The 22,282-nt window shown below is 43.3% G+C and overlaps 1 protein-coding gene and 1 non-coding gene across 3 annotated transcripts in view; both read left to right on the top strand.

Annotated features, from left to right (window-relative positions):
* Positions 1-19,244, top strand: part of LOC139424442 (RNA binding motif protein 20) — a 73,116-nt gene extending 53,872 nt beyond the window's left edge. For both annotated transcript variants that reach the window (XM_071176261.1, XM_071176262.1), the window contains exons 7-14: positions 9,942-10,088; positions 12,270-12,401; positions 12,530-12,609; positions 12,782-13,508; positions 13,615-14,560; positions 14,730-14,831; positions 15,890-16,011; positions 17,538-19,244. In XM_071176261.1, coding sequence (XP_071032362.1) covers positions 9,942-10,088; positions 12,270-12,401; positions 12,530-12,609; positions 12,782-13,508; positions 13,615-14,560; positions 14,730-14,831; positions 15,890-16,011; positions 17,538-17,606 — 2,325 coding nt within the window. In that variant the 3' untranslated portion in view covers positions 17,607-19,244. The remainder of the gene's footprint in view (positions 1-9,941; positions 10,089-12,269; positions 12,402-12,529; positions 12,610-12,781; positions 13,509-13,614; positions 14,561-14,729; positions 14,832-15,889; positions 16,012-17,537) is intronic.
* LOC139365356 (small nucleolar RNA SNORA18) lies at positions 10,936-11,069 on the top strand. The gene has a single exon (XR_011626642.1). It is a non-coding gene; the product is annotated as a small nucleolar RNA SNORA18 (small nucleolar RNA).
* Positions 19,245-22,282: the final 3,038 nt, after the last annotated feature.

The raw sequence follows: 22,282 nt of genomic DNA on the forward strand, positions 1-22,282 counted from the left end.
GATAATAACGGTTTATACATGTAACTGTTGAAGTTTTGGTATTCATTTACTTGGAGTATGAATAGATCTCTTTACGTGTGTAATTTCATTTTCTGTCAAGGGGTGAGTGCAGCTGGTGCATGGAAGTCAGGCGCAGGAGAGCAGAGATGACTGGACTAAGCACTTTACTTAGGCAACCATTTGCACAGAGCGCAACCGCGTCACAAAACAAAACCCGGTGCAAACCAGCCGGAAGCGTGCCAACCTTGACAATAAACAATACCACACACAGACATGGGGGAGGAACAGAGGGTTAAATACACAACAAGTAATGAGGGAAATGTAAACAAGGTGTGTGGGAAAACAAGACAAAACAAATGGAAAATGAAAGGTGACGTCGACCGCCGAACAAGGAGAGGAACCGACTTCAGTGGAAGTCGTGACATTTTCAGTATAGCTTTTTTTAAATGATAGATTGATCCTTTTTCACCAATGATCCATTCTATTTTATTCTGTTATATTATATTATTTGTGCCATGTGGTATATGTAAGAAACAGTTGTTACACCCCGTTACACCATATGACAGGTCAGCTTGGCTTGGAGGTGCCACGTGGCCAAGACACCCTCACACACCATCAGGAGAGGTGGTGAGGAGAGGGGTGACGTGTGTGTCTGCATCCGTATGTGTGTGTGTCTGGCAGCATACTTTTTGATGTGAGGTCTTACTTGGATTTACTTGAGGTGTAGAGTATCGCCATGACGGCTTGTCGGGCTATTTCAGCGTGGCATTTATAGGTGGCCATTTTATCTGTGGAATTAATTGAGGAAACTTATTTAGCTATTTCTTGTCCGAGGTGAAGTATTTTTAAGTTGTTGAATTGAGGATTTGACTGAGTGATAGCCATCTATAGAGAGAAAATATGGAGCTCAAGTCCCATCATGTTTTTTATGTTGCGTGTCTGCTTTATCCCTATTTTGACTTGGAATAGGCCTCCGTCCCTTTCCACTATGAACATGTTCACATTTCTTCCTTGGAACAACACACTGATGCCTATTGCATTGCACCAACAAACATATGTCTTAATTGTCAACTGTCGTTAGGCAACACCTTTTATCATTGTCAACTGTTGTTAGGCAACACCTTTTATCATTGTCAACTGTTGTTAGGCAACACCTTTTATCATTGTCAACTGTTGTTAGGCAACACCTTTTATCATTGTCAACTGTTGTTAGGCAACACCTTTTAACATTGTCAACTGTTGTTAGACAACACCTTTTAACATTGTCAACTGTTGTTAGGCAATACCTTTTAACATTGTCAACTGTTGTTAGGCAATACCTTTTAACATTGTCAACTGTTGTTAGGCAATACCTTTTAACATTGTCAACTGTTGTTAGGCAACACCTTTTATCATTGTCAGCTGTTGTTAGGCAACACCTTTAGTTGGAGATTTAAAAGCATTTGATGTGAATTGTGGAACTCCTACCAAAAACTAGCCTGGTTCCCGACCTGTCTGTTCGGTCTTACCAAGTTGGCAAGCACAAACAGATGTGGGACCAGGCTAGAAAGGCTTCCACAGAAACCTATGTCTCTGTTTGACACCCTTTTATTTACGAGGCCTTTTATCATGTCAGTGGTGTGCTAATGTTAGCCCTGTAAACACTACACCTGTCCCTACCAACAACCCAACAGATGGAGGTGGTGTTGTTCCCAGCAAAATACAAGCCTTGCAGGGTAGCCTATAGAAAAATGACTTTGGTGGTCTGTTAAAAAATATTTAATAGTCAACAGACACTCTATCAGCTAAACTGTCAACTAGTCTATGGTATGGTTTGACACTTTTGTGATGTTGTTGTAGCACACTTGAATATCAAGTTCCAAATTATTATAACATAATGATTTGCATTCATAGCCTAGGTCTTTGCAATTTATTTTTCTCAAACTCAAAGTACCTGATACAAGCACTGCTGATATCTTCATTTATCTTTAGTAGTAGTATTGATATGCAGAGTCCAATTAAATATAGGGCTTAACTACAATGCATTATACATGAAAACTATATGCAAAAGTGTCTTTCATTTAACGGGCAAAAGAAATAACTGAAACAGAATCGAGACCTCAAGCACACACACAGATCCACAGGAGGGCTTGGCGGTGCAGAGAGGTTGAGTTTTAAACCAAGGGGACTCCACGGCGATCCAAGGCGTGGCCGGGCCCTCTGTTTTAGGAACCCCCGGGAGAAACTGAACGTTGTGGTCAGCACCCTGGTCGTACAACGACAAGGATCTAACATTCATCCAACGTTGGATAAACTAACAGGAATGTCTCTCGAGGGGAACAGCACGCTGCTAGTCATAACGTTTGGTTGAGAGTGTAAAGTATACACTTTACACTTTACACTCACTTTACACTTTAACCACTATACACTTTAAACTCACTATACACAGTTCAAAATTAAACGTTGAGAATGTAAAATGTATAGTTCAAAATTAAACGTTGAGAATGTAAAGAGTATAGTTCAAAATTAAAGGTTTGTTTGAGAGTGTAAAGTGTAGAGTTAAAAATTAAAGGTTTGGTTGAGAGTGTAAAGTGTAGAGTTCAAAATTAAAGGTTTGGTTGAGAGTGTAAAGTGTAGAGTTCAAAATTAAAGGTTTGGTTGAGAGTGTAAAGTGGTCCATTAAATCGCAGTCAGGGTCTGGTAGGCATCATTTAAAAGCTTGGTCTATTGCAAACATGACTAACCAAGTTATAAAATAGGATCTTACAGTGTAAGGCTTTCACAAGGCAATTCAGAGAAGCAGATGGTACATTTGGTGCGCATGGAATAGAGTCATCCCAGCATTCAGATGTGTGGTCCTCACATTGTCTTCACAATACAACAAACATAGACTCATTCTGTTCAGGACAACCCAGGGTATAACACCATGTCATCTTGTAACTGGACATCAAACATGATATGGACATGTGAAGTGCACATCTGGACTGACAGGTGTTTGGCTTGTATGACATCGAAGCTGTATTTATAATAATCCTCATCATCTCATCTTTCAAAATACATAGAGTCCTTGTATCTGACAGAATTGACCTCACTCAGATAACCAAACACATGATAAAAGTTGCCCAAATTAGCGTGAGGGAGGGGGGAGGCAACTTCTTGTCGCTCGCGGTGCTCATGTTCAGAATGGTTGTCAGTCAAAACCCATTCATAGCTGTGAAGCGCAAAGCCTGAGCTCTGACGTCATGTATAGCATGTTACTGTACAGCCACTGCTCTCCAATTTAAGAGCCTATTAGTGTCCAAATCTGCCACTTTTAACCCGTATATGGGTATGGGTGTAAAGGGCTGTGGGTTTTGTTTGTTGTCTATGGGGCGGAACTACTGCTGAGACTGCTGAGAGTGAAAGTGGGAATTTGCAAGCATGTTTGATTGACTCTTGGTAGCAGTATCAAAACATTCACTGGTGCACGAAAACATCTCTCTCTCTCTCGATCTCTCTTTTTTTTCATCTGTCTTTCTTGTAATTGATTGCAAAGTCAATATCAATTGAACACTGACATCAAAGACCATCACAATGTCATATCATTCCAGTCACACTTTTCAAATGTGGTTTACTAGCCGCAATGACATTTGCCAGGCCGTTCCGGTAACTTAGCCTCATGTATTTCAATTGTAACTTCACTTCATTTCCTGATGAATAGGTCACCAGACCACAGTTCCTGATGAATAGGTCACCAGACCACAGTTCCTGATGAATAGGTCACCAGACCACAGTTCCTGATGAATAGGTCACCAGACCACAGTTCCTGATGAATAGGTCACCAGACCACAGTTCCTGATGAATAGGTCACCAGACCACAGTTCCTGATGAATAGGTCACCAGACCACAGTTCCTGATGAATAGGTCACCAGACCACAGTTCCTGATGAATAGGTCACCAGACCACAGTTCCTGATGAATAGGTCACCAGACCACAGTTCCTGATGAATAGGTCACCAGACCACAGTTCCTGATGAATAGGTCACCAGACCACAGTTCCTGATGAATAGGTCACCAGACCACAGTTCCTGATGAATAGGTCACCAGACCACAGTTCCTGATGAATAGGTCACCAGACCACAGTTCCTGATGAATAGGTCACCAGACCACAGTTCCTGATGAATAGGTCACCAGACCACAGTTCCTGATGAATAGGTCACCAGACCACAGTTCCTGATGAATAGGTCACCAGACCACAGTTCCTGATGAATAGGTCACCAGACCACAGTTCCTGATGAATAGGTCACCAGACCACAGTTCCTGATGAATAGGTCACCAGACCACAGTTCCTGAGACCACAGTTCCTGATGAATAGGTCACCAGACCACAGTTCCTGATGAATAGGTCACCAGACCACAGTTCCTGATGAATAGGTCACCAGACCACAGTTCCTGATGAATAGGTCACCAGACCACAGTTCCTGATGAATAGGTCACCAGACCACAGTTCCTGATGAATAGGTCACCAGACCACAGTTCCTGATGAATAGGTCACCAGACCACAGTTCCTGATGAATAGGTCACCAGACCACAGTTCCTGATGAATAGGTCACCAGACCACAGTTCCTGATGAATAGGTCACCAGACCACAGTTCCTGATGAATAGGTCACCAGACCACAGTTCCTGATGAATAGGTCACCAGACCACAGTTCCTGATGAATAGGTCACCAGACCACAGTTCCTGATGAATAGGTCACCAGACCACAGTTCCTGATGAATAGGTCACCAGACCACAGTTCCTGATGAATAGGTCACCAGACCACAGTTCCTGATGAATAGGTCACCAGACCACAGTTCCTGATGAATAGGTCACCAGACCACAGTTCCTGATGAATAGGTCACCAGACCACAGTTCCTGATGAATAGGTCACCAGACCACAGTTCCTGATGAATAGGTCACCAGACCACAGTTCCTGATGAATAGGTCACCAGACCACAGTTCCTGATGAATAGGTCACCAGACCACAGTTCCTGATGAATAGGTCACCAGACCACAGTTCCTGATGAATAGGTCACCAGACCACAGTTCCTGATGAATAGGTCACCAGACCACAGTTCCTGATGAATAGGTCACCAGACCACAGTTCAAATACTATTCAAATACTAACAGTTTGCTCTAGTCTGCCTTGAGTGCCAGATGGGCGGGGATTGCACTTTTACAACTATTCTATTGGTTCCATCGCGCTCGGTGAAGCTCAAGTAAGCCCAGATAAAGTATTAGAAACAGTATTTGAACCCAGATCTGAAGGTCAGATAGTGTGTGATTTGTAATACAATCTCCCAACAGAAATGCAGCTCTCTGTACCCCAGTAAACCCAATCACGTTTACGAGATGTATAAATCATCTGCCGTTGTCAGCCTCCACACACGAATCAACAGCAACACTCCAGTCCATCCACAGCTGTTGTTGATCAGCTAAATGAGTCATATACACACTAACAATGTCCCATGTCAACGTAAGGACCAGTGGTTCCTTTTGGTCTGCAATACACTACAATACATAGATTTATAGTAAAGAAATTGTCTTTAACCACTGATACAATGTCAGGCTTTTTTTTTGTTACACCATTCTAAATAGTTCAAATTGAAGCGAGGGGTAATGTTATTGCTACTGTAGGTAGCCTAGTGGTTAGAGTAGGTAGCCTAGTGGTTAGAGCGCTGGGCCAGTAACCCGAAAGGTTGCTAGATCGAATCCCCGAGCTGACAAGGTAAAAAATCTGTCTTTCTGCCCCTGAACAAGGCAGTTAACCCACTGTTCCTAGGCCATCATTGAAAATAAGAATTTGTTCTTAACTGACTTGCCTAGTTAAATAAAGGTTAAGAAGCGTTGACATCTTTCCACAGCCCAAGAACATTTACACTGTATGACCCTCAAGTCAGGGGTAAGGCTCAGGCTGTATAAAAGTATGAAGAGGTCTAGCCCTTAACCAGTGATACAAGGTCAGACATTCATCCTCCTAATGGTTTATGACTAGGGTAATCTGATCCAAGATCTGTGATTTAGAAGCGTCAACATCTTCCCCAAGCCCAGAAACAGACACTGTTTGACCCTCAATTTATGGATCCTAAGGATGTAAAAGCATGAACAAGTGTCCAGATCGCTGGACCACATATTTACAAGGCAAACACTCTGACTGATACAACCCCGACGACCGGCCGGGCCGGTGGCAAGACTCTTCTTCCCTCTTTCACCTCAAGGACATTAACAGCCTGTTGCTGTCTATTTTTGTAGCTGTTTACTGACTGGGCTGCTGTGACCTTTCGTGTGTGTGTGTGTGTGTGTGTGTGTGTGTGTGTGTGTGTGTGTGTGTGTGTGTGTGTGTGTGTGTGTGTGTGTGTGTGTGTGTGTGTGTGCGCGCGCTAGCTAGATAGCCAGCTTAGTTTAGTGGTAGTTGGCACAGAGCCGCTAATAGAATTATCACTCTCGCATCTGAAACCGTTAAAATCAGGTGGCAGGCCAGGGGCAGTTAAACGACAGTTATTTAACCCTGTAGGCAATCAGGGCTTTGGATAGATTAACATTGGGGATAGCGGATTAGTCTAGGGTATAGCAGCACAGTAGCAATGTTCTTCACATAAACTACCTACTAATCTTGGGGTGTAACATTTTGCTTCTAATCTTAGGTTTTATGGGATGAGCAGCACAGTAGCAATGTTCTTTTCACAAACTGAATACTAATCTTTGGTTGTAACATCTTGGTTCTAATCTTGGGGTGTAACATCTTGGTTCTAATCTTGGGGTGTAACATCTTGGTTCTAATCTTGGTGTGTAACATCTTGGTTCTAATGTTGGGGTGTACCATCTTGGTTGTAATTTTGTGGTGTAACATCTTGGTTCTAATCTTGGTGTGTAACATCTTGGTTCTAATGTTGGGGTGTACCATCTTGGTTGTAATTTTGTGGTGTAACATCTTGGTTCTAATCTTGGGGTCTAACATCTTGGTTCTAATCTTGGGGTGCACCTTTTGGTTCTAATCTTGGGGTGTAACATATTGGTTCTAATCTTGGGGTGTACCATCTTGGTTCTAATCTTGTGGTGTTACATTTTGGTTCTAATCTTGGGGTGTAACATCTTGGTTCTAATATTGGGTTGAGGGGAGGATTATAGGGTAGCAGCATAGTAGCAATGTTCTTTTGGCACAACTTTCCCAACTCATCACATCTACTAGTATAGTCTAGTTTTCTGTCTACTATTCAAATGTAGCAGTGTTCCTTATTTGGAAATAGGTAGCTATACAGATACGCTGGTAAGAGTTCCCCCATTTTAGCCTGTGACCTGGGGTGTATAGGGACCATCAAGCACAATGCACATTATATTTTCTTAACAAGACAATTAAGTTAGTTTACAGAAGATCGATGTGCATTACTCAAACTTGCATCAGGGACGTTACGGGGGGGGGGGGGGGGGGGGGGGGGGGGGGGGGTTCGTGGCAGCGGCAGCGAAAGGAAACTTTAAAAACAGAGCAACATCAGTACTTCAATATCTCTCTCCCCCTGTCCTCTCTACCTCTTGTAAAACATCTGTTGGTGCTAGATTTCCTCTGTACAAGTTCCTTATAACAACAACACCATTGCTGGCCCTGGCTACTGTTACTGACTCAGGCCCAGACCCAGGAGAATCAGATCCCAGACTGTCCCACATGTGTGCCTGTCTGTCAGGCAGGCTGGGCGGCCCGTCCCTGGGGTAGAATCATGGTTCTCTGGGTAGTATCATGATTAAGGACAGTTTAGGCCCGTCAGGCTTGAGTTGCAAAACTACCGGTAATTTACAAAAGTTAACAGAACTTTCAGTAATTTTGGTAATTAACAGGTAATCTGTGGCAATCTATGGTAACTTTGGTAATTTATACTTTAATAACTATTTCTTAAAGTAGTCATTTTTTATATATGTATCCATATTGTCCAGTTTCAAGAGAAAATTGCCTAATTAATGAAAAAAGCTTCTAATCAACAATGGCATTATTTTCAATTAACTCTACAACTCTTCCAACTATTGACTTTTTTCTGCCACTAGTTTGGCGCCAGAACATTTACAACAAAGACATATTGGCATCGTAAAATAAACAACTGTGTGTAAAAATAAATGAAGGAGACTTCATGCTGAAATGCTCATATTTAACACCAACGCTGTTCACTAAGTTGATGGTTTATATTTAGCATGTTGTACAGCTTTGTCATTCTATTTCTCTGTTTTAAAATCATCTTATTTTATTCATTTATATATTTGACATGCGATAACGCCACACAAAAAAGACCACTATAAAATCCCACAAATGCCTTGAAAGTTACCAAAATTCAGGTCGTGTACTGGTAAACTTAGAAAGTTACCACTAATATACCCTCCCTTTGCAACCCTAGTCAGGCTACAGTGTTGTTCTTACATGTAAAGGGAATTTTTTCGTAAGAAATCCAGCACTACCGGACATTTTACAGAAGGCAGAGAGGACAAAGGGTAGAGGTAAGAGGGGGACTGTCTGTCAGGCTAGCTGGGCAGCCCGTCTCTGGGGTAATGTCATGGTTAAGGACAGATCAAGGCTGATAGGCTGTAGCGTTGTTGTTCTTATAAGTCTGATCTGCAGAAATCCAGCACTAACTGGCATATTGTACAGTAGAGAGGGCGAAGGTTAGGGGAGAACATGGAGGGACTTATGACCATCCTGGGTAATGTCATGGTCACCCAAACCCCCGGCTGTCAGGGACTGTCTGTCAGTGCTGTTTTATGTGACACATAAACACATTTTCCTTTGAAGTGATCTGAAGGTGAAAGTTAGGGTTAGGAACGATCCCGGTTTGGCCTGGAATTTCCAGATCCAAATCAAATCGTATTTGTCACATTCTTTGTAAACAACAGGTGTAGTCTAACAGCAAAATACTTAGTTACGGGTCCTCTTCCAACAATGCAGAATTAAAGATTACAGATCCATAAAAAATAAAGATATGTTGAACGTCGTCCCGTAAGTGAACATTAAATGTCTGAGTAGTGTACAGTACCATATGTATGTATATCCAGTGATGTATCAACTGAACACAGTGGTTGATATATTCCATAGGTTGACCCATGATGCTGATTCCCATTACATCTGGTGTCGTAGCTATTAGGGAATAGTGTTGACGCCCTCTTCATTCACTTACTTTGTTGGCGATTAGTCAGTCAGACGAGAGGCCAATGGTTTTTACCTCAGAGCTGAGTGCTGCCCCTGGGTGTAAGTTACACCACTCCGAGAGGGAGAGAGAGGGGGGGAAGTAGGGAGGAGGTGGGGGGAGAGGAGCAGTGGGGGTTGCTATACTTGGCAATCCAGAGGGATTAGTGACAAAAATGACTGGGATGTCTGGGTATTTGTGTGTGTGTGTGCTATGTATGTCTGTACCTGGTCAGCTGACATGTTCCCAAATCCAAGCGAGAAAGCTCTCATTATCATTGTCACGCTGTCACGGCGACTGTGTCGCTTCACCAGGGATCTATTTATAGCAGAGCCACTGAGGTGGAGGGATACGCTCTAAGAGTGGAGGGATACATCACATTCTGTTGCTGAGTGTGAGTGATAATGTTGAAGTGCTTCGACATTAGAGAGGAAATAGTTCCCCACAGTCTAGTCCAGGTCTACAGTCTGTGTCTGAAGTAGGGTCACATATTTTCATTGACCTTAAAAGTCTTCCAAAAAGAGGGAAGAAGACAGCAACAGCCTAGAATGGACTGCATTTCTGTATGATCATTTCTCAGATCATTGTGCTGTTTTCTTAAAAGCGGACATGTTTTTTCATATTTGTAATTTTAGATAAGAGCATACCTGTAATTGATTATTTTAATCAGACTTTTACTAGTGTAAATAATACATGAAGTACAGTGAAATATTACACAAATCGTATGATGTTTTAACAGTAATAAACATACTGATGCATTTGTCTTATTTCTCTTTATTTTAGACATTTCCACCCAGGAAATCAATCACAGGACGGGTCGTCCACATCTGCAACCTCCCCGAGGGCAGCTGCACAGAGAATGATGTCATCAACCTGGGACTGCCCTTCGGGAAAGTCACCAACTACATCCTCATGCGCTCTACCCACCAGGTACAGTACAATGTTATTCTCTTAAAACATGAGTGTACAACTCCAAACACAACCACACAACTCCAAACACAAGCACACAACTCCAAACACAACCACACAACTCCAAACACAAGTACACAACTCCAAACACAACCACACAACTCCAAACACAAGTACACAACTCCAAACACAAGTACACAGCTCCAAACACAAACACACAACTCCAAACACAAGCACACAACTCCAAACACAACCACACAACTCCAAACACAAGTACACAACTCCAAACAGAATTACACAACTCCAAACACAATTACACAACTCCAAACACAAGAACACAACTCCAAACACAAGCACACCACTCCAAACACAACCACACAACTCCAAACACAACCACACAACTCCAAACACAAGCACACAACTCCAAACACAACCACACAACTCCAAACACAAGTACACAACTCCAAACACAACCACACAACTCCAAACACAAGTACACAACTCCAAAGACAATTACACAACTCCAAAGACAATTACACAACTCCAAACACAAGTAGACAACTCCAAACACAACCACACAACTCCAAACACAAGTACACAACTCCAAACACAAGCACACAACTCCAAACACAAGCACACAACTCCAAACACAAGCACACAACTCCAAACACAACCACACAACTCCAAACACAAGTACACAACTCCAAACACAACCACACAACTCCAAACACAACCACACAACTTCAAACACAAGTACACAACTCCAAACACAAGTACACAACTCCAGTCCCAGAATGGCCAAAAAGTGAGCTCATTTTTGGTCTTACCTGATGATAATTAAAAGATGAATTTAACGATTAACTTAACGACTGAGGCCTATCCCGACAGACTCCTCACAATGAGCCCTAGTCGTTGGAAATGACTCAAAGAACAAACCTGTGGTTTCGCTTTACCCTCACAGCTACTGCCATTAGCCCTGTGGGATATCACTGCAGAACAAATACTCACTAATGTATACAGCTCCACTAGGGAGTCAAGTCACACTTCAATGAACAAATAACTGCCATGGAGAAACGGAAACCAAAGGACGTGTGCCCCTTTGCAAATGTCTTGAAATAATCCTTGGTTGCTAAGGACCAGATACACCATTTTCCCCCTCACAAATGTCTACTGCTCTACTGTGGAGTCTAGTCACAATATTAGTCACATATATTTGTTGGGAGAAAATGGTTAATGCCCTTGACAATTGGAGCAGTTCTCTAATGTCTTTAAATACCCCTGTGTTGCTATGGACCAGTACCCCTGTGTTGCTATGGACCAGTACCCCTGTGTTGCTATGGACCAATACCCCTGTGTTGCTATGGACCAATACCCCTGTGTTGCTATAGACCAGTACCCCTGTGTTGCTATGGACCAGTACCCCTGTGTTGCTATGGACCAATACCCCTGTGTTGCTATGGACCAATACCCCTGTGTTGCTATAGACCAGTACCCCTGTGTTGCTATGGACCAGATGAATTGTTTCCACTTCATATTATCTTGTAATATGATAAGATGCCTTTTCCTACGGGTTCATGGACCATTTTCTGTTGTAATGTGATAATGATGTCTTTTTTTCCCTATGGTCCATCCAACCATTTTATCACAGAACATGATGTCTCACTCAGTCTCTAGAATTTCATTTATCAGACACTGTATTAAAATGACTCATTAATGTCACCCACATCACAGTCAAGGGGCTCGACTACACTAAAATCATGGGTGTTGGTTACCCAGAAATGTATCTGAGCAGATTGTAACTGTCTTTTTGATTTATGATGCCAATGAAATGTGATAACCTGGCTGGGATATAGAAGATTTGCTCGCACCTTGTTTGACATATGTTATTGCAAAAATGTTATTTGGAAAAAAAGGACGTTAAACTGTCACAAACAGATGTCTAACATTGGTGTCTTTCTCTCACTCCACTCAACTGCCGTTGGGCCCTTGAGCACGGCACTTACGCCCTAAAATCTGCAAGGGGTGTTGCAGCCTGCACTGTGAATACCCTCTGCGCAAACATCTCCAACCTGTGTGTGTGTGTTTGCATGCCTTTAGAAGGGCTTGTGGTAAAATGTAAGACACATTTTCTTGGACTCTAAGGGAAAATGGATCAATAAAGTTTTCTTCCTCCTCCTCCTCCTCTTCCTCTTCACGCCACAGGCGTTTGTGGAGATGGCGTACATTGAGGCGGCCCAGGCTATGGTTCAATACTACCAGCTGACTCCAGCCACGATCAACGATCAGAAACTACTGATCAGGATGTCCAAGAGATACAAGGAGCTTCAGCTCAAGGTGAGTTGTATTGGGTTGACAATGTGGTGTTGAAATGTTTATTACAGTTTTTAATTAGCTCACACCAACTGTGTACTGAATCTACAGTACAGTATCATGTTATGGTGTGAAACGCTCTGTTCATACAGAAACCAGGGAAAGACGTTGATTCAATCATCCAGGATATCAACTCCCTGAGGGAAAGGGACGAGATGCAGGAGACTGATCAGTAAGGCGACTTGTTTCATTATTTCCTTGTACATGTTCTTAGCGGCAATTTTTTGTTGTAATATGCGATTGTCTATGTACGATCGATCTACAAAACGACAAATAATGGATGAAATTATCCAACACTACTTCCTGACTACAAACTGCATATTAATTATATTATTTCCTCCCAGCTACATGCCAGAGAGAGCGCGGTCCCGTAGTCCCATCAGCCGCTCTCTGAGCCCTCGCTCCCACAGCCCCAGCTTTACCTCCTGTAGTTCAGCCCACAGCCCGCAGGGGGCACCCTGCCGAGGAGGCCCGGAACGGGGCTCCTGGACCGCCAAACACATGAGAAAGGGGGACGAGGACAGAGAACGAGAGAGGGAAAGGGAGGAGGTGCCATGGAGGAACGGAGGTACAGTGGATGATGACAGGCTGAACGGGAGGATGCAGGATCGACGGAACAAGCCGTACCTGAAACCCTCCGACCGAGACCGGATCAGTCCCAGATCAGCGGACGAAAGAGGAGGAGGAAGAGGGGAGGGGATGAGGGGGGGGAACAGGGGGGGAGACTGGTACCCCCACCCGAGGTGTAGCCCTCAGGGGATGCCCCCCTTCCCTTCGTACAGGAACATGGATGAGGACTCCTACAAAACACAGCACGTGTATAAGTCAGAGAAGCCCCTGAGGCCACAGTACCAGAGACATGAGGAGGGGAGAGTCAAGTCAAAGAGGAGGGATGGAGGGGACTACCACAGATCCAGACACTCAGAGTCAGATCTGGGAGAGGAGTCTCTACCCACCAGGACAGGAGAAGACAGAAGACAGAGAGGAGGGTCCCCGACATGGGGAAGGAGCAAGAAACCCACCATGAGACACGGGACGGAGAAACCGGAAATAGAGATTACTGAAAATAACGTAAGTGATAGGATTTATTTTTATTAGTAAGTAAGATTAATATGTAAATCAGAAGTTGGACATGTACAGTATATCTTATTTACAAACAAATGCCGTATCATTACAGGGAGAGACCGCTGAGGATCAGCGATCCAAAGAGAAGTCTGTTTCTCCTCAACGAAGTAGCAAGCATGAGAGAGAAAAAGACAGCGAGGAGGAGGAGTGGGAGAGTGGGGACGACACAGAGGGTGAGTGCTGGTACCCCAAGAACATGGAGGAGCTGGTCACAGTGGACGAGGTAGGAGAGGACGACTCCATCATCGAACCAGACCTCCCTGAGCTGCAGGATGACGAGGACGTGTCAGTCTCAGACCTCCACAAGGATCCTACGGAGGAGGGGGAGGCTCCACGATCAACCTCCACCCCCAGTCCCAGGCCCTGCTCTGAGAAGGAGTTAGCCCAGAGAGAGGATACCGAGTTGGGTAGGGTAGGTGGGGTGGTGGATCCTATACCTACAGAGCAGAAAGATGGGGAGATTAGCACAAACCCCAGCCCCACAGACCAGTCACTGCCACAGCCACAGCCACAGCCACTGCCACTGCCACATCCACAGTCAAAGCCACAGCAACAACCACAGCCACAGTCACTGCCACAGCCACAGCCACAGCAGCAGTCACTGCCACAGCCACAGCCACAGTCACAGCCACAACCACAGTCACTGCCACAGCCACTGCCACAGCCACAGCCACTGCCACAGCCACAGCCACTGCCACAGCCACAGTCACTGCCACAGTCACAGCCACAGCCACCCATCCCAGTAGCCTCAGAACAGCTCAGTTCAGATCTGGATGATTTCCCCAACCCGGAGTTCAAGGCAGCCCTGGAAGAGACGTGTTTGGAAGCTGAAGTACTGAAGAGTGGAGCGCCGACGCAGGAGCTGGCGCTAACCAATCACGCTGGCGCGTGTGAAAGCAGCAAGACCCAGGATGTAATACACAAGATGGAGGACGTGGGGAGGGATGTAACGGTCATGAAGCCAGACATACAGCAGCACAAGGCTGAGACTCCTAGAGGTACAGAACATCTGCTCTCACTATGAAATAATATGTCCAGAATTTGACTTCCTGATCAAATAAGCCAGTATCAGGATTCTGAATCGTCATCCATGTTTCCTGTTTATTATTGTACAGATGTTATTCTTCTAGATTTTATAGGTAACTTATGTTCACTTCTCATTTACAGTCATCCAGAATTCAACACATCCTATAAACCTGATAGACATAGGGGCTCCCTCACCTTCTAGAGGGCAGGAGAAGATTATCAGTGAACACAGCATCCCTCTGGGTAAGAACCAAATGACTTTTATTTACATGAAGTATTGTTGTTGTTTTTTGTTGTATGTATGCGATCTGCAATGTCATTTTAAGCCCAGTAAAAATTGCCCCTTGGCCTTGGGGACAAATAAAGCTTATTGAATATAATATGATTATTAATCAACAACCTGTTATACCAATGCCATCTGTGCCAGGAGTGAAAGAGCGCATGTGGTAGCTTCAGCTGGCCACTTGTTGAGAGCAAGGTGTTAAACGCACCCGTGAGATGTGTTTATTTAGGCCTGGAATGACATAGGCACACACAACACATGACCTACTGTGCCTCGCTGGTGAACGCTACACATGAGTGGACTATGATGGCCTTCGAGTGTGTATGTGTGTGTGTGTGTGTGTGTGTGTGTGTGTGTGTGTGTGTGTGTGTGTGTGTGTGTGTGTGTGTGTGTGTGTGTGTATCTTTGTGCGTATGCTGTGTGTGTGTGTACGTGGGTGTGTGTCAGTGTATGTGCACCGTGTGTGTGTGTTTCACAGCCAAATGCTACGGTCATTGATAGCATGGCTGAGATAGATTCACAATTGAGTAGTGTCTGGCTGCAGTGTTGTGTTGTGTTCTCCCATGAGAGAGACAGTGACAGTGCAGCTGATCTAGATCAGCTTGAAGAGTTAACAACTTCACTCTGTCACACTGACAACGAGGCTACTGATGAGGGGGAGAGGGGCCATGCTGCCCCACTGACTTTCCTCCTAGCTAACTTTGAAAACGTGTCTGTTTCAGACCTGGGAGTTAGCCCTGGTAACCTCTCTAGCCAATCAGTTACATTGGTAACACTACATTACGTTACTCTAGTCCTTGTGTAGTAACAATCTAATCACATTTGTAACAACTTTTAATACGAGATTTAGAGGTACATGGGCTGTGTTCTGATTGGTCTGATGCTGTTGTATGGTCGGGGGATTCTCTTCTCTAATTGGTCTGCGGCTGCTGTAGGGGTACATGTTCTGTTCTCTGATTGGTTTGTGCTGTTCTAGAGGTGTATTAGCAGTTTTCTGATTGGTGTGTTGTTGTTCTAGGGGTGGAGTTCATCGTGCCCAGTACAGGGTTCTACTGTAAGCTGTGTGACCTGTTCTACACCAGCGAGGAGACAGCCAAGACCTCTCACTGTCGTAGTACTGTCCACTACAGGAATCTTCAGGTACAGCAACACATTCCAGGTGGCGCAGTGGTTAAGGGCGCTGTACTGCAGCGCCAGCTGTGCCATCAGAGACTCTGGGTTCGCGCCCAGGCTCTGTTGTAACCGGCCGCGACCAGGAGGTCCGTGGGGCGACGCACAATTGGCCTAGCGTCGCCCGGGTTAGGAAGAAGAGGAGGATTTTGATAGCAGGAAACACTAACCCTCTCCATCGTTAACTTACCCTACCCCTTGCAGAAGAGCCATTAACATAGTTATTACAGGGAAAGCTTGGAAACTCAGTGACATCATTGTGAGACCAAAGTTCAGAAAAATGTCTTTAGAGTTGAGTTACAGTGTGGCACATGTTACCCAACCATGGGACAGAACACGAGATACAGAGATCAGTCACTCACTATCTCTATTACACACACACACACACGTCAAAACTGGCAGCACAATCCAAAGCTTTTTCCCCTCTCCACCATGGGGGGGGGGGGGTCCCCCTACAGTGGGGTGTCAGAAAAGGAGACTTTCGATGAGTGAGTAGAGTAGAGGGTGTTAGTGTGGCACCCATGGGAGTCTATCCATGCCTTTACTTCCTAAAGGCTCCCTTCCAATGGGCCCAGCTGCTCTAGTCCTTCCTGGGGACCTCCTTTGTGCACAGGCAACGTGTAGACTAACTAGCGGATAGAAAGTCCTACATTTGTTAGACCCATTGTGCTCTTCAAGTAAAGTAATAACATTCTGAAGGTTCATTCCCAACAGGCTCTTGGTTCAGCAGGCCAGGGTATTTCTGTGCGGCTGTGAACAGGCAGTGGAAGGGGCAGCCCATTGACTACAGGAAGGCCCCCTCACAGTGTTGAGTACTGGGAGTTGTATTAGGTTACCTATTAGTGCCCAATGCCCATCCAGGCACACACACACACACACACACACACACACACACACAAAGCTGCACAGCTGAAAGCAGCCAGAAGGGGAAAAGATTCCTTCACATTTGATGGATTACATTGCGAGGGTTAAAAACCCTCAAGAACAGTTGCGCTGTCTGTCAAAAGCTGAGGGGTTTTGTGTGTGTGATTGTGTGTGTGATTGTGTGTGTGGGGGCTCCCTGCTGCTACCCGCTTAGCCGAGAGCGGGCTGCTGCTGATGGTTTTGGCCTTTAACAGGACTGGGGAAATACAGTGAATGTAGAAACTAGACAGGTTAATGTCTGTTCAGGAAGCACCTGCCTCTCTCTCAGAACATTCCACTCTCTGAGGTCTCCCTCCTTCACTATTGTGTCAAACAGCAGTAGCTCTGTCTGAGGAGTTTCTATAGCGGAATATGCATAAGAAACTCAATACAGATAAATCGGTTCTCCTTATTTTAAAATTCACAGGAAGTCGGATGGAGTTATAGTGTATCATAGTGGAAAGAGAAATAAGGGTGAAACGCAGATAGCCATGTTATCGTCTAAGTATTTTAAGGCAGTTGAATATCCCACTTAAAGGGGAACTCTACAACTCCGTACACAAAGCTAACTTTTATATTTGTGCCCTTCACAGAAGTACCTGTCTCAGCTGGCAGAGGAGAGTCTACTTGGTGCACTAACTGACCCCTCAGCTACAGAGTGACCTCTGACCTATACTCATCATTCGGTACTGTCAAGTTGAGATGGTGGACAGCGTTGCGTGTGTGCTACAGACTGAGTGACCTGAGCTTGCCAAGGACTACTCAACGAAAGAGAATGAATAAATGACATATCGGATGGAAGTCACACGGTGACATGCACTGGACCCGTTAGAGAAGAGCGATTCTCTGAGAATTGATTGGACTAAAACTCATTGCTACCAATCAAATGAAATGTTATTGGTCACATGTGCCATATACAGTAATACATATTACGGTGAAATGCTGACTTACGAGCCCATTCCCAACCATGCAGAGTTAAAAAGAAAGACAAATATTTTCTAAAGGAAATAGTAACGCAACAAAATAACAATAACGAGGCTATATACAATATAGCAATATGTTTGATTCTGTACATAGTATAAACTATAATACTGTAGTTTAAAAAGGATCCAGTGTTAATATACTACGTTTGTGAAAATGAAAACCGGTCACCAAAGATATTTATCTATCTTTCACCCTTTGATTTATTTGCAGTAGAGAATAAATGTGTTTGTTTTTCATCGCGGGAATAAACACAGCCTTCTTTCTAGTCATTATTGTAGAAGTCAGACTCTGTGATATAGTGAACTGAAAGTCATCCATATTAGTATTTGTCCTGGTTCTGGTTCCATGTTGTTCCATGTAGCTGTACTCCAAATAGTACTTTAATCATTTGGTTTAACTTTTCATTTTAGTCAGTAAAGTGTTAGGGATATTACATAGTGCGTTTTTAGATGCAAAGTGCCTTGGAACATGTCTGCCATTGTTAGATGTAGCAGTTTAGAAGTAATCCTCAGGTTGGTTTAATTCTGATATTTTAATTTTGAATGTATATTTCATTACACAGTGTTTTTATGTATAACTGGAGGATATGAAGGCCCACTTGTTATACCTACTGTGTCTGTTCATTGAGACAAAATGGAATACGGTTCCCGACAGACATGGACAAAGACATATCAGTCTGAAAGATATGGAACTTTCAAAATACAGAAATCATCCCTGTAATGATGCATTTTGCATCAATTTTGAAAGTTACATATCTTGAAATGTTAAGTGCTGTAAATGCTTTAGTCCCGAAATTCTGACAAGCAGAACATTTTGGGACTATATCAACAATCGACGGATGAAACAAATACCTACAAATATTGTATGTGTGGAATTTTCCTTTAAATGGAGATACAGTTTTGCTAAAGTATCGCCACACGTTTCCTTCAGGTTTTCTTCTATTATGTTTTGTCCCGTATTTGATTTAATTTAAAAATACTTTGACAACTTTGTGAATTGTAAAGTTTGTCACAATCAGGTTCAATATTTTGCAAATGTCTAAATAATTTATACAGTGCCTTTAAACTGTAGAGAAACTTGAACTGGACCATGTGTGTTATTTAAGAGTTAAATTAAGTGTTAAGAGTTAAATTAAGTGTGATTTTAAGCCAGTATAATATATTGTCGAGGCAGGGTTTGAAACTTGCTCTCTCTCTCTCTGTTTTCTACACTGTGAATGTTGCTCCAAGTTTTAAGATTGTGTTTAAGATTTTGTTGAACTTTTCTTATGGTTATTTTCTGATGAAATCATTTGAATAAAAATGTTAAGAGAGAAAGCTGTTTGTGTATCAGTGGCGGAGGCTGAGGGGAGGACGGCTCATAATAATGGCTGGAACGGCACAGATGGAATGACAACAAACCCATGGAAAACATGCATTTAATGTATTTCATGCCATTCCACCTATTCCACTCCAGCCATTACCACGAGCCCGTCCTCCTCAATGAAGGTGCCACCAACCTCCTGTGGTGTGTGTGTTGCCAATTTAGCTATTTTCTCTATTTTCTCACATTGAATAATGGGATGCAAAATAATGAGTTTAGTTTATTAGACAATTTGGAAAGCAAAACACAGTAAAACACTACGTGCATAAATAAAATCATAAATAAAATCATAAATAAAATCATAAATAAAATCCTTAAGGATGAGAAAAACTGCTACTTTCATGTGCATGGGGCATTGTGACATTCTACTGTTTGAGGGGAGCGCCCCCAGATGTTAAGGTAGGATATTACACTTGTCAGACAAAACTAATTGTATAATGATTATTCCTTTTGATAGCACAGACTTGGTCAAGTCAATTGCACTCTTGGACATGATCATTGACATTACACATTACAGTCAAATGGGGAAAAATATACAATAAACTATCTATCTTTTCCCAGTAACAACTTGTTATGTATAATCGATTGGACTTTTCTCATTTACAGAACACAATGCTATACGTTTTGAAATGGGGAAAAGTAGTGTAGTAGAGATTAGGGAAATTGTGTATTACTTAAATATCTACAGTAACAGTCAAAAGTTTGGACACACCTACTCATTCAAAGGTTTTCTTTATTTTTACTATTTTCTACATTGTAGAATAATAGTGAAGACATCAAAACTATGAAATAACACAAATGGAATCATGTAGTAACCAAAAAAGTGTTAAACAAATCAAAATATATTTTAAATTTGAGATTCTTCAAAGTAGCCACCCTTTGCCTTGATGACAGCCTTGCACACTCTTGGCATTCTCTCAACCAGCTTCATGAGGTAGTCACCTGGAATACATTTCAATTAACAGGTGTGCCTTGTTAAAAGTTAATGTGTGGAATTTATTTCCTTCTTAATGCGTTTGAGCCAATCAGTTGTGTTGTGACAAGGTATGGATGGTATACAGAAGATAGCCCTACTTGGTAAAAGACTAAGTCCATATTTTGTCAAGAACAGCTCAAATAAGCAAAGAGAAACGACAGTTCATCGTTACTTTAAGACATGAAGGTCAGTCAATGTAGAACATTTCAAGAACTTTGAAAGTTTCTTCAAGTGCAGACGCAAAAACCATCAAGCGCTATGATGAAACTGGCTCTCATGAGGATCGCCACAGGAAAGGAAGACCCAGAGTTACCTCTGCTGCAGAGAATAAGTTCATTAGAGTTACCAGCCTCAGAAATTGCAGCCCAAATAAATGCTTCACAGAGTTCAAGTAACAGACATATCTCAACATCAACTGTTCAGAGGAGACTGAGTGAATCAGGCCTTCATGTTTGAATTGCTGCAAAGAAACCACTTCTAAAGGACACCAATAAAAGGCAGAGACTTGCTTGGACCAAGAAACACAAGCAAATTTGAGTCCAAATGTGATATTTTTGTTTCCAACCTTTGGTTAAATACTTGCCTAGTTAAACACTTTTCGAGTTAAACATTAAAGGTAAAATGAAAAATAAATTTAAAAAGATGCAGAGTAGGTTAACGGATGATTTCTGCATGTGTGGTCCCCACCATGAAGCATGGAGGAGGAGGAGTGATTGTGTGGGCATGCTTTGCTGGTGACACCGTCAGTGATTTATTTGGAATTCAATGCACACTTAACCAGCATGGCTACCACAGCATTCTGCAGCAATACAACATCCCATCTGGGTTGCGCTTAGTGGGACTATAATTTGTTTTTCAACAGGAGAATGATCCAACACACCTCCAAGCTGTGTAAGGGCTATTTGAGCAAGAGGGAGAGTGATGAAGTGCTGCATCAGATGACCTGACCTCCACAATCACCCCACCTCAACCCAATTGAGATGGTTTGGGATGAGTTGGACCGCAGAGTGAAGGGCAAGCTGCCAACAAGTGCTCAGAATATGTAAGAACTCCTTTGAGACTGTTGGAAAAGCATTCCAGATGAAGCTGGTTGAGAGAATGCCAAGAGTGTGCAAAGCTGTCATAAAGGCAAAGGGTGGCTAAACTTTTGACTGGTACTGTATGTTCTTACCCCTGGGCAATATGGGCCTGGTAAGCTCTCACGGATATTGGTATCCACACACAGTACATACTTCACCAATTATATTTCAACTCAATACTTCTTGTATGCCCCCAAATATATATATTTTTTACATACATGTGCTGTAATTTAAGCTTCAAAATTGCAAAGTTTTATCTCGGCCTTTTGGCGAAATGTGTAGAATTGCAGGATACTTCAGTTAGTACTAAACACGGCTGCTAGGATCTTGACTAGAACCCAACAATGTTCTCATATTACTCCAGTGCTAGCCTCTCTACACGGGCTTCCTGTTAAGGCTGATTACAAGGTTTTACTGCTCTTCCTCCTACCTAATCTCTCCGATTTGGTCCTGCCGTACATACCTACACCTACGCTACGGTCACAAGACGCAGGCCTCCTTATTGTCCCTAGAATTTCTAAACAAACAGCTGGAGGCAGGGCTTTCTGCTATGGAGCTTCATTTTCATGGAATGGTCTGCCTACCCATGTGAGAGACGCAGGCTCCGTCTCGATCTTTAAATCTTTATTGAAGACTCATCTCTTCAGTAGGTGCTATGATTGAATCTGGCCCAGGAGTGTGAAGGTGAACGAAAAGGCCCTGGATTGACGAACCGCCCTTTCTGTCTCTGCCGGGCCGGTTCTACTCTCTCCACTGGGATTCTCTGCCTCTAACCCTAGTCACTGGCTTACTGGTGCTCTTCCATGCCGTCCCTAGGAGGGGTGCGTCACTTGAGTGGGTTGAGTCACTGACGTGATCTTCCTGTCCGGGTTGGAACCACCCTCGGGTTCGTGCCATGGGGGAGATCTTTGTGGGTTATACTCGGTCTTGTCTCAGG

This window comes from Oncorhynchus clarkii, chromosome 13 (assembly GCF_045791955.1).
Source record: "Oncorhynchus clarkii lewisi isolate Uvic-CL-2024 chromosome 13, UVic_Ocla_1.0, whole genome shotgun sequence".
Classification (NCBI taxonomy): domain Eukaryota; kingdom Metazoa; phylum Chordata; class Actinopteri; order Salmoniformes; family Salmonidae; genus Oncorhynchus; species Oncorhynchus clarkii.